The sequence below is a fragment of the Eschrichtius robustus genome, chromosome 9 (genome assembly GCF_028021215.1).
Source record: "Eschrichtius robustus isolate mEscRob2 chromosome 9, mEscRob2.pri, whole genome shotgun sequence".
NCBI lineage: Eukaryota > Metazoa > Chordata > Mammalia > Artiodactyla > Eschrichtiidae > Eschrichtius > Eschrichtius robustus.
In genome coordinates this window covers 32,343,132-32,360,760 of record NC_090832.1, presented here as the reverse complement: position 1 = coordinate 32,360,760, position 17,629 = coordinate 32,343,132, and the positions used below count along the sequence as shown (strand labels likewise).

The 17,629-nt window shown below is 40.3% G+C and overlaps 2 protein-coding genes across 2 annotated transcripts in view; one reads left to right on the top strand and one right to left on the bottom strand.

Annotated features, from left to right (window-relative positions):
• The window catches only part of EPB41L2 (erythrocyte membrane protein band 4.1 like 2), a 279,077-nt gene that overhangs the window by 46,658 nt on the left and 214,790 nt on the right, over positions 1–17,629 (bottom strand). The window lies entirely within an intron of this gene.
• On the top strand, positions 7,634–14,799 carry SMLR1 (small leucine rich protein 1). The gene is made up of 2 exons (XM_068551500.1): positions 7,634–7,830; positions 12,570–14,799. The coding sequence occupies exons 1-2, from the start codon at positions 7,698–7,700 to the stop codon at positions 12,653–12,655; spliced, it is 219 nt and encodes a 72-aa protein (XP_068407601.1). The 5' UTR covers positions 7,634–7,697; the 3' UTR covers positions 12,656–14,799.

Here is a 17,629-nt window from a genome sequence, read left to right as displayed (position 1 = left end):
AACAGCATACATACTGTAAGGCTCCATTTCTATGAAACTCTAGAAACGGTCAATTTAATCTACATTGACAGATGATCAGAGGTTGCCTGGTGTTGGGGTAGTGAAGACTGACCAGGAAGGGCCACAAGGACAATTTGGGGGGACCGATGGAAGTATTCTATATCTTGATAGTGGTGATGATTACACGAGTATGTGAATGTGTCAAAACACATTGAAATATAGACTTAAATGGGCAGAATTTAATGTGTGTGAACTATACCTCAATAAAGTGGATTTTTTTAAAACAGTGTCCTTGAAATAGAATCAAATTTATGTCAATCTTATTTATTATTCTTTTACCCATAATGAGGTAATATGTCTGATTTTTCTGAAGACATCATGAAAAGAAAAAAATTATATTTGGAAGCGATGACCGAGACCAGATGGTTTCCTCTTCTTTCAGGAGTTAAGACATTATTAACAGTATTGCTTTATATGTCTGTAAAGAGCCTTATCTCTGTGTACATTGTATTGTTATGCATCTATAAAATACCACTTTATAGCAGTAGCTGTACTTTACAAATCTCTTTCTACATGGCTTAACTGTTAACTCTGACATACAGGCTCTCTTATACATCCCTCCCAATACTGAAATTAGGAGGCTTTGGCTCACCAGCTTCAACACAAAAACCACATGCCAGTTCAAGAATTCACTGTCTGGATGGATATCTGCCCTGCATTCCCCAAGAAGAGGGCTGGGAACTCTGAGCAGCTGGATGGACGCCCAGGAAAAGACTGTTCCCATCTCTGCTTTTTTTAGGGGCAATGGGCAAGATAAAATAGGACTGCCAGATGGCTACAACTCATTACTGCCTGGCAGCAGTCAGGGTGAAATGAGAGTAAATTAATCAGCATTCAGAAGGAATGAATGGCAAAGGGGTGATGTGTATTGATGCTATTTTAGCGCAAGTCAAATTAAACCTGTATAACTGACAACATGCATTAATCTCCCTATTGCCTCCAATAGCTGTGCAAATGAGCTCCTAGTTTCTTTATACAAACAGCTGTTATTTTCCTCTTACCACCTTGGCCAAAAGTTCTAGTAATGGCCTTCTAGGTTACCCTTAGTGATTAATACAAACTTGTGCATTATACCGACTCTGCTAAGGAAAGAATTTCGCTTATGTTGTAGCAGTGAATCTCTAAACTGCAGCTCTCCGACAGAAAGCAGGGCTTGTGCAAAACGATAGATTTGTCAGTCATCTGCAAACTCTCAGACTTAAATGAACACTGGATTTACTGTTTGGATATTGCAGAAGTCACAAGGATTTTTTTCTAAAGGGAAATAGAAACAAAATTGTGGGGGTTTTTTCAAAGAAAATTTAGATTTAGATTTCAAAGGTCAGCTATAAACCTGTGTAATGGCATTACGCTGGATTATCTTCTCCGGGATGTATATTTAAGCATAATATTATATTGCAGGAAAAGGCTGAGTCTTAATTTACAAAAAAAAACCCATAAAATCAATTGATGATATCTGGGTTAAATTTAATTTTTGCTTGGGTAAAGCTCGTCTCTGACATAGAGTCTGCAGAATCACTTTCACCACCTCCCCCTAAATTAGAACTGCCTTTAAGAGCCTCTAAATAGCCAGAGAGACCAATGAGAAGGGGTCAGCCTCCTGAAATTATGGCAAGAAGCATAAACTAGAGAAATTAGAGCAAGGTTCTCCAGTACTTGTCTCAGGCTTTATTCTTCTGGAACATTTCTCTTCTTACCCAGCAGCAGACCCAGGTAATACAGGTCTGAAGCTTACACATTTTGAAGGTCCCTATTTTCAGAGAAAAAAATACAAAATTGCAAACACAAAAAACTGGATGAAAGTGAATATTTACGTAGACTGAGAAAAGAAATAAATTACAAATTTTTAAAAAGCTAACAAGCAAGTTTTTTTACATTCTGGAGCTTCTGTCAATCCTTCAGTTTTTTATTTTGGCCTCCACTGGGAACTTTCCCTCTCATCATATTTGAATTTTGGTATAATCCATCATTTTGAAGCACACAAAAATAATCTGAAATTAAGGAATTCCAAGAGGAATTAAATGTGTTTTTAATTGCCATTATATTATGTTGTGCTATATAACCATATAATCAAATTTCCCTTATATTACACACTTGGAACTTTCAGAAATACATGTAGTTTTGTTATTGGAACACGGGTTTCCTCAGGCCCCAATTCAGTACTCTCTTTTGTCCAGAACTGTCACACTTTGTCAAGACAAGATCTATCATATACCCTAAAATGTAACCCAGTGCTTTGGGATCTTTAAAATGTGCAACATTACACAAAGATGCACTTACTGTTTGTAGTATTACTGCTGACGGTTTTCATCCTCAGACACAGGAGTTCTGACAAATTCTATTCTACTCCATTAACACCAAAATGCATATTGTGTTTATAACTGTATACACTGAAGGAGAGAACTTTCATCTTGACTGAGCAGGAATAAAAATCAAATCTTCCACTTATACTTCTACATGCATGAGATTTGGAAGAATTTTCCACAGCAGCTTCTGGCCCCATACATTTCAAATCCTATTTCTCTCCCACTTCCCACATACTTCTGAAGTTAAGTGCATAGGACATGTTCAAATTGTGATACAACCTCTTGCCCCTGAAAATTTGGGTCACAATGCAAAGAATTATAGCACAGGGGGTGGGATGAGTACTCCTGAAAGTCATTGCTACACCAAGACAGCTGACTACAACTTAACTGTATACAGAAACAACTGCAAAACACATAAACTTTCCACCAACCCAAATTAAATGTGTCCCCAACTCATCTTCCCCCTAGAGCTGTCCCCAAAATTTCCATGGCTGTTCCAACACTTCCTGACATAAAGAGTGTGAAAGATGGGAATCTGGAGTGGAAAGATATCTATTGCAGCTAATATATCTTTTGTTTGCAAACTCTACAAAAACTAAGACCACGTGTATATATTTTTGGTATCCCTCCCTGGGTCTTAGAAGGGTCCAGGCAAATGAGGGGTGCTGAAATTTAAACTTCATTAACTCAAATTAGCATAAATCAGTCTCTGTTCTTATCTCTTATTTATATGAGAGATATAAAATAAGAGATTATTTTATATCTTATTTGGTCACGTTGATTGACCAAATCATAATGGGTGAATGGAGAGAAAAGCTGAATTGAACAGAATTTCCACCTCTGATGTTCTAAACATGTTCAAGTAACAAGTAACTTTTGGTTTGTCAAAGTGCCCTCCCCTCCCTGGAGACCTTGGGGTGCAAACGGTCATCCTTATACTACTCCCAGGGAGCTACCCACTCCTGTCACAGCCCATTGCTAATGAACAGAAACATCTAATTTGTATCACCACCCTAAATAAGACAGGATTACCAAGAAACTGTGTCAGGTGGGCATGTTCCAATGACCATTTTCCCATGAACAAAATAAACTTGCAAAGAGTTTCATGAATGAGACAAAATCATTTTCCTATAAACAAAGAAACTTTGTAAAGTGAGATGGGCTGACACTTGGAGAATTTAATGAATCAGACAATGTTCATGCTTCTTGAATTGTTGGGGCCAGTCTGTGCTAGTACAATTTACAAAAACTAAAGTAAAAAAGCCCCATAATTTCTCAGAATAACTTGATTCCTATCCACCATTCCCTACCTAAGAATACCAATCCTATACGTTGATACTTAGGGTAGGGTTGATACTCAGAGCACCAAGACAAATCTTCTTACCTAATGGCCGATACCCAAAAGCATGTTCTGCAGACCGTGATCTCCTGAGATTCTCCTGGCAGCAAGGACTCAATGGTCCAGTAAGTTTGGGAAAGACTCATGCTGTATTCCTCTTGGGGATTCACAATGCGCCCTACCAAACTAAAGGCTCTAAGAAACCTTGCAGTAAAGAAATCATTTTACCCCAGTGTTCTCTACATTTATTTAACCATTTTCCAAGCAATGCCTAATAAAATGTGGTAGAATTAGTTTCACAGACCACCCTGTGGGCACATTTTCTTGAGCGACTGTCAGTGTTGTCATGTTTCTAGATCAGAGTTTCTCAAAAGTGTATTTTCTACCAATTTTCCCCTTTCTCAATGTGCTCCAGCCACAGTAGGCCTACTTCTGCATCTCCTATCACACCAAAAACATTCCTATCTCAGGAATTTTGTACTTGCTGTTCTCTCTGCCTAAAACTCCATTCCTCTAAATATGCTCACGGCTCCATCTTTCTTCTCATTCAAGACTCTGCTCAAAAGTCTGCTTTTCAGAGAAATCTTCTGTAATGGACTGAATTGATTACCTCACCAAAATTCATATGTTGAAGCCCTAACCCCCCAACGTGAGTATATTTGAAGATAGGGCCTTTTAGGGAGGTAATTGAGGTTAAATGTGGTCATAAGGGTGGGACCCTAATCCGATACAATTGGTACCCTTATAAGGAAAGGAAGAGAACCAGGGGTGCTCGAGCACAGAGAAGAGGCCATGTGAGGTCACAGCAAGAAGAAAACCAGCCATCTACAAGCCAAAGAGAGAGGTCTAAACAGAAACCAGCCCTGCTAGCACCTCAGTTTTGGATGTCCAGTCTTCAGAACTGTGAGAAAATTAACTTCAGTTGTTTAAGCTACCCAGTCTGTAGCATTTTGTTACAGCAGCTCTATCAGGCTAGTACTCCTTCCCTGACCACCCACCTAAAAGTAACACTTCCTGTTAGTCTCTTCTCTCCTTGTCCTGCTTTTTTTTTTTTTTTTCTGCAGAGCACTTATCATGACTTGACACTATATCTCTAGGAGGTTGAGAGGCAGTAGAATATAATGGATAAGTGTTTGGGGTCTGGGTTCAAATTCCAACTGTGTCACTTTCTAGTGGTGTGATCACTGATGAGTTATGAAAGCTTCACGGGCTTTATAGAATTGGTACTTACTTCAAAGGCGTTGTTATAAGACTATAATGAGATAGAACATGGGAAGTGTTTACACTACCCCCTGGGGTGTATACTACTACACCCCACTGGAATGTAAGTTCCATAAAGACGGGGACTTTGTCATCCATGATTATGTTCACAGCCCCAAATCAGTGCCTCCAGGGCACATGTTAAACCCTCAATAAATATTTGTTTCTTGAAATATGAATAAATGAAGGCCTGTGGACCTTTTCTCAAAGTTCACAAAGAATTTAAATTCTTCATTGTCACTTCCATGTCTATCTTTTTATTGAAAGAGAACCTTATAACCTACCACTGCCACACGATTTCAGAGCCCTATTTTTGTGTTGACTGTAGTACTGGTGCCAAGTGATACTCCTTTAACTGACATGGGCTAATGAGCCAAGTTCAGAAGGGCAGTTAACAAGGGTCAGAGAATATAGGCTTTCCTACCCAAAAGGCCCACACTGGAGCAGTCATTACTACATTTACAGTGAGCAGTGCTTCATCAACAAAACATCACCCATATAATTAAATCAGAGCACTTCATTTAAAATTTGTTAGTATCATCTGTATTTATTTTTTTGTATTGTTTCTGCAGCTGTACATAATTTCATTCTCCAGATATCAGTCAACGGCACTTTGGCACCTTCCACTGATGGACTTCAGAACCTTCACTGCTCTACGCCATGTCATTGGAATGAGTCATCCTTTATGGCTTATTCAGATGAATACAGAATCCAAATCAGAGGCCTGGTGGTTTTGGTATCACCTTCAATAGGTCACAATTATCTAAAAGAGGCTTTTGTCCAGCTGTCACTAAGAGCATAATAGGTGGTATAAGGGAAGTTCCCTAGGAACTCACATCAACATCTGCAATCACTTGTGCCTTAAATTGTCATGTAAATCAACAGTGGGCTCATTCACTACTAAGGAAGTCAACAGGAGGATTTAACCCCAAATGTAACATGTTCCTCTATTTTCACAGATGTATATTTTCCAGTGACATTAATGATTACTCCCACCACACGGTAAAAAGCTAGGTAAAGAATCTGCTGTCATTATGGTAGCATATTGCACACTCTATGGAACCCCACCCCAAATTCTGGTCAATCAGATAGACTTATTACCAGTGTTTCAAACATCTCTATCCTTCTACCTGCTAGGCCTACTTAACCCAAGCAACCAGTGTGAATTTGGAAAAGAGCTTTTATTGATAAAAGTTCTTAAGCTCTAAAGGGTGTTTAACAAATCCTAATATGTAATCTTCTAAAAGTTCCCAGTGACGTGATATATGCAATAAATTAAGAAAACCTTTAATACCAGCAACAAACAATCAGGAATTGAAATTTTAAAAGCAACGCCCTTTACAATAGCATAAAATATGAAACACATAGGGGTAGATCTGACAGAAATCTATTTACTGTTTACTGCTTAGGAAGCCAGCTAGGCATCCCAGAGACCCTCCCCATTCTTATTGTTTTATAGATTAGGGTGCTGACTTTACAGCATGGCCACGCAAAACCCTTGATGGAAGAACTCAGGAGGCATTGACAGCAGCTTGATAGGGCAGCCACTCACCCAAGTGGCCATGGGGGACAGGGTAACAACATGAGAAGAGAAATCAGCCCACGGAGGTGGATGCCAATCTCCCTCCCCAAATTTTCCAAATTCTCCAGGACACCTTTTAATGATAGAAAGGATTTTTTAGTTGGTTTTAGTTTAGTAGACCAGTATCTTCACAATTTTTTCACTAAAGCAGTGGATGGCAACTCAACTCAGTTTATAAACCAGTGTCAACATAGTCTATTGTCCTTTTAATCTTTTCCCAGAAACTTGGTAGTTACCACACCAGCCACAACACTATCATTCAGGGGGCACCTTCTACTGCTAAGGGTGGGCCACAGGACTGTGTGAGCAGGACACAGCTGGGAGTGCCAGCTACTAAAGCAGCAAGCACAAACCGATGCACGGGGGGTAGAAGGAACAGGGCCCATATTACCATCCATTCCACCATTATGTCTTATGGCCATTCTCTGTCTCTGTGTCTGCCTTCACTCTCAGAGGGAAGGTACCATGACTTTTTCTTGTACACCCAGCATCTAGTCAAGAGGTTGGGTTGTAGTAGAATTAAATTTTTGTTGAATAACTGAATAAACCAGTGTACCTCTCAGAAAAGCATTCAGAGTAGGACATGTTAGGAAGAGTTTTTACGTATGGAAAGAATATTGTTTCTCCTTCCTTGCTATTCGTTGTATAAACTGTGTATGACGGAAAATTCATTTTTTCTAGACACAGGTACATTAACATAGCTACTAATTAATATTTTCTCTGAAATTTAGAAAATGTAGGAAAAATTCTTCCTACGTCTGGGCATATATTGGTAGAATATATACAACAAGGAGGTTTGCTTAAAATCAGGTACTTTTCATATCAGATAAACCGAATACAAAGAAATTTAGGCCTCCTGGTGTCACTCCCAACCTTGCCAGATAAATACTCATCTCTGGAATGGCCTGGGAGAGTCACCTTTCAATTCTTCTACACTTTGTAGCTGAGTTACAGAGTAACCTGCCAGCAATCCTCTCAGAATTCACGGGGCTGTTTAAATAGAGCAAAGTCCACCAAAAGTTCCACTGAGATGTGCTGAGCAAAGGCCAGAGCCCCAGAAGAAAACAAGTGTGGACTCAGCGAAGCTGCCCTCACCTGGGTGCGAACCCCGCCGGCCCGGGGTTGAGGGGGGACCGGTGGGCTGTGTGATATGGCAATGAGCCCCGTGCTGTCGGAGTTCCTGCGAGAGCTCCCAGGCTGGTTCCTGCTCTCGGGCATCTTCCTGCCCGTGACTTTGCTGCTGTTCCTTCTCATTGCCTACTTCAGGATCAAGCTGATGGAGGGTAAGTGAGAAGCCACACAAGGCAGGGGTTAGATTCCTTTCCCATGGCACACATTTGGAACAAGTCCATGTACCGCCCATTTTTCTGGAAGGCCTGGGGCCACACATCTTTTTGATATGTAGGTGCTTCTCAATAAGCACCCCCCTTAAGATATCTTCCGTGGTGAACGTGGCAAAATTTGATCTTTCCAGCAATGTGGATGACGTGCTAGGCTCTGAAGGCCTGCCCTGGGCACCCTTAACTGCAGCCCCTCGCAGACAGGCGAGCTGTGAATCAGCAATCTGGACATGTGATTGCTTGTCTCTGTCTCTCAGGCCAATAGATTCACAAACATTACAATGTGTTTCTTGGTCTGCCGTCTCAACCTGACAGGTACGTGTGTGTGTGTGTGTGCACGTGCCCGTGTGTTCCTGTGAGTGTGTGTGCACTCACTCCTCATCCACTGAACTTCTACTAAGGAAATGTGCCAACATTGTGCTATCACAGTGTTTGGCAAATGTCAAGCCTTAATAGATATTTGATGGCTTGATGTAAATTTACCATGAAACTGGGGTCTTAAGGTTAAAAAAAAAAAAAAAAAAACCCAAAGCCAAACCAAAACAAACCAAACCAAAACCCTCAGGAAGGTTAAAGTGACTGGGACGTGAGAAGCTGGGTCCTGGATTGAGCCTGCTTATTCCGCTGTAATTGAAATGAATGAAACTGCACTGTGATTTGATAGACTACGTGTTAATAATGTACCCAGCAAATGTTAGATTAATACGAGAGGTTAATAGCTATTTTAGCAGTATCAAAACCCAGTAATATTTCTTAAGTTGGATGATGTCATTAAAGTACTAAAAACAAATTTGAAAACCCCTCCCTCAAACCATCCTTTGCTCATATTTCCTTCCTCTCCCAATGGGATCTGTGTATCCTTTTTCCTGATTACATTTTCCAGTGTTAGCAGATAACCTTAGACTAGGCATGTTTTCATTTTTATGCGGATGTGCTCCCTTTAATTCCAAATTTTCCTTTCTTATTAAAAAACCCCTGAGAACATGTGGTTTTTAAAATTATAGTTCTTTCTGTAGCTGCTTTCCTAAGGGCAAGTAGTAATATCTTCTCTCCAGTTTGAGGGCAAATGAGAACACTTGGCCCCAAATAAGATATCACCAGTTTGAATCTCTATTTAGCAGCTCCCACTTAAAAACTGTAAACAGATGGTCAAATGTCATGTCATTAAACTTGCAACCAGGGTTATGGCAAGTATAATCATTCCTATTTTGTCCCTGTAAAGAAAGGGACAATGACAGATAAACTAGTGTGTTCACAGAACCCCAGATTCCTGCATCCTGAAACAGAAAGTCATCTTGCCTACCTCATACATCCTAGTCCCCCAGACAAGAGAGGCATTTTAAGATGTGATGGAAAGCATGTGATGGTATCATAATCACTCATCATTAATCCCCACACTTCAAGGCTTAGGAGGTAATGGTGCACGTAAATTTAATTAGTATGTAGAGAACATCAATTTTCTCGCAAAGGAAGAAAGAAAATTCTCTAACATCCTGCACTCTTCAATCTGTGTCAGTTGCCTTGAGGAGTAGCTCTTAAGGTGGAGGTCTGGGTCTTGAACTTTCCATCACCAAACCCTTCATCCACCACTGCCAGGGACATGTCACCTCTCCTCGGGTGGAAGTTTTGATTATCTTCTCTCCCCAAGTCCTGAGATTCCTATACTGCTACTTTCAGTGCCGCTCAAAATACCATCACCCTGATCATGAACAAATGGCTTGCTAAAATAACCAACATTGCCAAAAATAGTCACTATGGAAAAGAAATTGTGTCTCTTGAATGCCTGAAAGTTTTTGTATGAAGCTAGATGTAAAATAAGGTCAGGTAAGCGATCAGGTTCTGGCCTTCAGCAATTGACATTCTAAAACAGTTAACCAAAGTATGGAAAATGTACAGCGCGGCTAGGCATCTCTCACTGAACTTTATATATATGTTTTGATAGTCAGCAATCCAAAAGGAAACAGATAAGTATTTCTAAAAGTCAAGGGTAAGTTAAGGGTTGGCAGAGTGAAATTGTTAAGATCTCAGATGACAGGGTCAAACCAAAAATGGAGGTTTGAATTCCAGGTCTGTAACAATGGCCACACTACCTAATCTCTTGAAGCTTCAGTTTCTTCACTTGTGAGATAGAAATAATAGCAGGACATAGCTGTAGGGTTGGTGTGGGGATTAAGTGAGGCAATACACGTAAGGTTCTTAACAGTGCCTGTTCTGAACAACTGTTGGTCATTATGACCCCTGCTGACTTATAAATTCTAAGAAGGCAGTGTTTGTGTCATTATCATAACTAATATTAAAATATATCTAGTAGCTATTATTAAACTTAAAGATAAAATTATTGATCTTTATTTAGAAATAAAATTAATTATATAAAATTTACTTAAAATTAAGTAAATTACCCAAGATCACTCACCGAGAAAATGGTAGAGACAGGATTTGAACCCTGGCTGTCTGGCTCCAGAGCTAGCCCTCTCAGCCAAAACACTACCCCTGGAGTATTGAACACAGAGTAGGTGTTCAGAAGGTATCTGCTGAATGGAGGAATCCTCTTGGCCCAGGCAAATAAACATCACCAACATGAGAGCCAACAGTGGGAGAATTAAACAAGGCAAGAATTTTACAAAAGTGTTGAGGGGACTCGATCAATCTCTTTCTGTAACAGGGCTAATTACTGATGATGGTGATTCCTCTGCATAAAGACTTAGCTCTGAGTCAAGAAGAGTACATTTCTTCACCTGTGGCCCAAGAAGGAAAACTTCATGGCCTGCAGAATATTCTACAGTTACAAACTCAGATGTTTTCACGGCCACCTGGCTAATCTCTCCTGTCTAATCTCTGCACTGCCCTTAACAGACCCGTTAAAATGAAATGATGGCCAAATTGCAAGCTCTTTCAGGAGAAGGGTAAATTATTTCTCTAGCTCTCTTCATTGCGCCTGGCACAGACATTTGGTTCACTTGGTAGATATAACTCATTGAGGAATGATGGGTTTTCTCTTGCTTTCTCTCCTAGTTTTCCATTTTCTAGTTCTCTTCTTTCAATGTCATTATTCAGGTCACCCATTTTCACTCTAGAATTTGTATCCTGGCTCCTCATTCAAAGCACCTGTTGTGCAGTTAGCCTTCAGTAATTAAGAATAAGAGGGAAGAAGTTACTCATATTTCAGTGAGTCTATAATGCAAAGCAGGAGCTATCTCAAGCAATACCTTTGAACTAGCAATAATCTATGTGGAAAGGCAGTGAAACTGAGTGGCTGAGCGTGTGGGCTCTGGAGTCAGACTGCCTGGGATTGAATCCTGAATCCATCAGTTTCTATGATCTTGGGCAAATTGCCTCATTTTGATTTCTCTATGCCTCCGTTTGCTCACCTGTAAAGTAAGAATAATAATGGTGACTACAACATAATTTCACTGCAAGAATTAAATGAGAAAAGGCTTTTCACGGTGTCTGGCACATAAGTGATCAAGAAACATTAGCTGTTAAGTCTTGAGCCTCATGTAACCTAAGACCTGTTACCATCCAATGCATATATACCCTCTCTCGACTGAGATGACAAGCAGCGTGGAATCAGAAAGGAACAGAAGGTCAGAGAGAGTGCTCATGTCCTAGAGTACATGGCATATAAAGTGCCTGGCAAAGAATAAATTGCTGGGATTTGAGGTGGGGACCAAAAAGAACATTTTCAGGTTCAATTCTATAAAATACATTATCTCCTATGAGATTATAAACTCCTTGTCTCTGGCTTGGATAATTTAATTATAATTCTGAAAATAAACTTTTAAGAGTAAAAAATAGTTTCAGTTATGCATGTTGGTGGTGGTGAGGAAGAGAAATTTTTTTTTTTTTTTTTTTTGGATGTACCAGGAAGATCTCAAAGGATAATTGTCGGGATTTCAGGGCTAAAGTTCAAATTTGCTATTGCCAGAGAGGTAACAGGTGAAGCTACAGGAGCAGATAAGAATACACAGAAAGATGATACATAATAAAAGCCAAAGGGAGGAGTATGATTGGGGGTGGAGGTCATGGAAAGGGGGCTCGTGTCAAATGCTACAGAGGAAGAAAACTGGGGATTGGAAAATGCCACCAGATTTAGTAATTAGGACATCACTGATAAGTTTTAATATTTCAGTAGCTTTAACTGAAGCTATATTTTAAGGGGATAAGGAGTATGTAAGTGGCGAAAAGTTGACACTCGGTTTTCAGTCAGATGCCAAAAGGTAAAAAGGAGACTAATTTGACTTGTCTAAAGACTTACAAACACCCAAACACATTTTTGGCTGGGAGGAGCAGGACAGAAACCCTATCTTGCTCATTTGCATATCCCCGGGTCTTGGGTAATAGACATGCTTAATAAATGCTTATTGAATGTGGGAGCCTTAATACATTTAATCAACACAATCTACTGAATATAAAATATACTTAGCATGTAACACCTTTTATTACGGTGGTAATTTGCCCTCTCTAACCAGGACCACTCCTTAGAAATAAGCATTTATATTTCTTTTGGGAGTGGTTGAGGAGGAAGGAGAGATCCTGCAATAGGACTTGCTCTGATGATGATGACTTCTGTAACTTGCTGGGGCCACCAGGGTAGAAATGCTGGCCAATAACCCCTGAGGAGTTGTAAATGACCAGTGGCACTCAGCTGCCTCCACAGTTTTAACTGGTATTTTTCCTTTCAGTTAATGAAGAACTGTCACAGACTCCTGATCACCAACACAATCGTAAGGCTAGCTCTTCCCGGTACCAGAGAAAGAAACAGACATGACTGTCGGGGACTGATCAATGGCTAAAGCACAGTCAATTTCTACTGGTCGGAGAGCAACGGTCAATGGCTTAGCAAATAGTTAATAAACTAGAACCACAGCAAGACAAAAAGAACACTAAGATGCTTGTTCTGAAAAGTGGTTCAGGAGGACAGCTATGAGACTCGACTTAAATAGCAGTTCTTTGGCGAGTCCCAAGAATGTTAAGATTTTGTTGGATGTGCTCTATGCACTAGGCACATTGTAACTTTTTAACTTTTATAGGACTATGTCTACTCTGAAGGGCACTATTTTCAAACTAAAATTCTTAAACATCATTATTACATAATCCCGTGGAAGCCCGCATTATTCTGACTTTGGAGGTGAAGATACTCTGGTAGAGATCAAATAAATAGCAAAAGATGAGCGCCTGTGGATTCCTGCTGTGAGAGTTCCCACTTCCTCCCTTGAAGTTCGGCAACACTGAAATGACACCTTTTAAGGCATCATTTCTGGCCCTTGGTTTACTTCTCCCCTTTTCCCAATTGCTTTCACAAATCGCATCATCATTGTGAGAACCCACAAAACAAGCAGAGTCTCTCGATACTCGGTATGCATCACCATGAAAGTAGTTTTCAGCATGACACGACTTGGAAATACAGGCAATTTGGTGGGAAAAGGAAAGAACACAAAGTTCATGGGACTCATATGGAGAATAACTCAAGACTTTGCCTCTAAAACCAAAACATCGGGGAGCTATTTCTAAATATGGAAAGAAGTCAACATTTCACTAGCACAATTCTTCTTTCAGTGGGAACCCCAAATAGCCAACCTAGATAACTGAAAAGAAACATTTAATTCAAAGTAGTAGTTCAAATAGATTGTGATTACTATCCGGCTCTTCATAGTTTTCCTAGCTAACATTAACAGAAGACACCTAACATGTCCTAAGTGTAAGTCTGATTGTATTCTTATGTTTGCATATGAATCCAACAGGCTGTTAGACTGATTAACTTTATAAAACATAATGAATTTGTTCACCTGTAAGAAATGCACCAATTTCTGCAGTGACATACAAACATGCAAAAGATTGTTTGGCCGACCCAAAGCAAGAACGTGCCACTAGTGCCAGATATTTTCTGTTTCTCTCCCCCTCCCCCAGTCTCAAATTCTTCATATGCATCCAGTGAGTTATTAGTCTCCATTTGCACCTCCTGCATAATATAAAACTCACTGTTCAACTGGAGACACTCATTTCTGTATTTTATGGCATTTGATTACAATGAAAATGTCTCCTGGGGCTTCCAGACTGAGGTAATTTAGGATAAGTGTGCATGCCATATGGAAGGAATGACAATATTCTTTCAATTCTGAGAGGGATCTCTTTTTAGCCTCTGGTGGAAATCAGCTTATGTAAAATGCTTTCTTGGACAGAAGGTGGGGAAAGGATGCATCGTACTTCCACCTGCCGGCCAAATCTGTGGCTCAGCCACCAGGGTTTGCTCTACCTTCTTCTGGAAACAGGCACAACAGAAGCCTGACTGATGGCTCTGGTGGATGCATTCCACCACCTCTGCCTTACCAGGGAAAATGCATCTCAGCTACTATGGTAACAGAGGAGCTCGAAACATACATGTTCTCAACATAAACAAGTTGTGTAAAGCAAGACCTGATTCCTTTGTTGCTGCTGAATGAGAGAGTACAAAGAATGTCCATTGAAATCATGAGTAGAGTCATGAATGTTCTTTATGTGTAGAGAGGAACAGAAACGTTAGTTTTCCTACAGAGAGACCAAGTCCCAGGGTTTTTCTACCACCTGCTTGAAGGCACTGTACTGGACTTGACTAGTCCCTCACAGAGCGCAGCCCATCAGCTGCCCGGTCACGTCTCTGCTCTCCACCTGCTCAAAGTCCAGGGTAAGAGTTCCTTCCGGTTTGGACTGCCTGCTTCCTTGTCATTGCTGCTGCCACCTAGACCAGGCTGGTGGGCTCCTTACCTTATCCTACACTCTGCTTCCTCCTGTGCTCCAAAGCCTTTCATCAGGGGCCAAAAATGTTCCTGAGTGGTTTCACCTCAACACTTCCTAACCTTATTTCTAATGTTCTAATATCTGAACGAACTCCCAATTCTGTTTCCCCAACATGAGACCTTCAATAAAATACTTTAATGGGTGTTGTCAGTTCTGTTACATTGCCATTTACTCAATGAAAAAAAATTTTTTTTTTACAGAGCTAACCTAAAATTGTTAATAATATCTATCTCTCTCGTTAACTGTGTTGGTAATTTGGAAATTTGGCATTGGGACACTACAAGTCCATGACCGCTGCTTCACATTCTGAGCTTATACATGTTGATAAAACAGAAAACGGAGCAAGGAAGGGCACACATCATGTTCTCTGAAGTATTATTTGCAACCCTTAAAAAAAAAAACTTCTAAGTAATCTGACCAGGTAACAGCCACCAGTATTTTCTAGATGTAATTTAGTAGCAACTGGAAAATTGAGAACAGATAAGCACGTTCACACACCAACAACAGCTTTTCCTTGAAATCTTAAGTTCTTTGGCAAAACTGTTACCTCAGAAATAAGAATTCATAACAGTTAAACACATTTTGGAAATCAATTTTCTGACTTGTTTATAAAAAGTTAGAATTTTCCAAACAAATGCTCTTGAGTCTTGCTTTCTGATTTTATAACTAGTGTGCTAATCAGAAGAGGCCTCTGAGTTTATCAGAATTTACGCAAAGGCATTCACCCTGGCAGAACATAAACAGGAAAGACGTATTCAAGAAATCTTATTTATAATTAACACCAGATTGAAATTCTTTCCATTAAAAAAATTTTCAAATCCATATTCCAAAACCTAGATTCTTAAAGAGCAGAGATTCCTAACCTTTATTTAGGTAATAAAGAAGACTTTTGCGAATTTAATTAAAGATAGGAATCTTTTTTTTTTTTCTGTAGGAAACATGCATATACCCATGATTTTGTATATATTGTGGGAAAGCCTAGCCCCTCGAAGTCCATCAAGGAACCTGTGGATAGGAAGCCTGCAGCCAGTCTTAGGAAAGGATTGTGCTGTCTTACACTAGCCACCTTAGTTGCCATACAGCAGAGAATGAGTAGACCATAAGGGGTTCCTGTCACTGCAGGGCTCACGAGGAAGTTGGGTCCACACAACTTCAAAGCCAAAACCTTCCCACAGGCTTCCCAAGTAACCTAGTTCCTAAGGGTACAGAGTTCTACTCCGTAAAGTTCTCACAAGAACACAGCTCAGACTGGCAGTATCTCCCCTAATTTGCCTTTGGTGAGTTAACTCGTGCACGGTGCTGTTAGTATTCATAGCGATCATTTTGGAGGGCATTATTGTGCCAGGAGCTCCACTAGGCACTTTATACATTTTTACTTCATCTAACCATGAGAATACCCCTACACTGGGATGTATTACTACCCTCACTTTATAGATGTTTAAGTACCTTCACTGAAGTCACATGGTTCAGTTACTCAGAGTAGGGCAAACACCCATCTGTAGGAGTCTGAAGCCAGTTTGTTTTTTGACACCTTTATTGGAGTGTAATTGCTTTACAATGGTGTGTTAGTTTCTGCTGTATAACAAAGTGAAATCAGCTATACGTATACATATATCCCCATATCTCCTTCCTCTTGCATCTCCCTCCCACCTGCCCTATCCCACCCCTCTAGGTGGTCATGAAGAACTGAAGCCAGTATTTTTGAAGCAAAATATTTTATACAACTTGAAGTTACTATAAACCTAATTGGGCATCATTGACTATACAAAGGGTCAGTGTTTTTGACCCTGTGGCCAAGGGTCAGGAGTTTGACACCTCAGATTTGCCAGCTGACCGTGTTCTCTTCCGGGGCCAGCTCCGCATCGTGGCCTAATCCCGGCAAATACGTGAACAGGTGCACGTGCATGCAAGGATCCGTGCAAGCCCTCGTAGACCCCGGTCCTATTCTCTAGTGCAAGTGTGTAAGACTCTGCTGGAAACTGACCAGAGCACCATACCCGGAAGAGCAATGTACTACCTCACAGTACATGGAGACAGGACCTTTTTTCAAAATTATGGGGCTTCATGGCATTTTTTAGTCTTTTACCATGGAATATTCTAACGGAATGATATAAAGAACCCCCATTTACTGCCGCCTGGCTTCAGCAATTATCAACTCATGGCCAATCTTGTTTCACCTAAACCACGACTCACTCCTCCTTATCCTCATATTATTTTTAATTCTCAATTATATGATGTTCTCAGACACTATATAATTTTATCCATAAGTAAGGGGAAAAGGTAATGAAGTCCATGCTGGGCAGTCGTTATGCTACAGTTTGCTTCATTGCCGGAGTCCTGGGGATGATCACTCCATGAACTGTGGCCTATGCAGTGAGGAATGCTACGTGCATCATAAAGGGAAACAGAAGCTACTCACAACAGTGAAATGCCCAAAATTCACCAACTCTATACATTTTTTTTTAACAACCTCATTTTTTATCCCGCTGTGGCCTGTGGAAAATGAATTGCTCTGTTTCCCATGTTCCACACAGGATCGCTGGAAGGTTTATGTGAAATACTCATAAAAACCCTATACAACTAAAAGGAATTATTGCTTATCACCCCCGAATTATATTGCTTTTGACTTAAGATAAACGATTAGCGCCTGGACGTCTCACGGCAGTGAACGCTGTTGACCTATTTTCTTATTCTATCACTTGGGGTTTTGAACGCTCAGTTCACAGAATGAGATTATAACATCCTGAGAATTATTTTGCAAGAAATACAAAATACTAAAATAGACAGTCTTGCTGCCATAGTCACAGGTGGCATGATCAACACTGTTTTCAGCTGCTCTTCAGATACCAAGACCCCACAGATACTTTAGATGTCTCTGGGACCCCAAACTCTGTCCTTGTCATCTCAGCTGATAAAACTGAGCCCGGCCTGAACAATGCATTTCCTCTTCCACTGGAGCTGCTATAGA

Coding starts and splice junctions, on each gene's coding strand:
- SMLR1 (XM_068551500.1), top strand. CDS start 7,698: ATGGCAATGAGCCCCGTGCTGTCGGAGTTCCTGCGAGAGCTCCCAGGC. Junction 7,831..12,569: donor CAGGATCAAGCTGATGGAGG/GTAAGTGAGAAG, acceptor TTTTCCTTTCAG/TTAATGAAGAACTGTCACAG.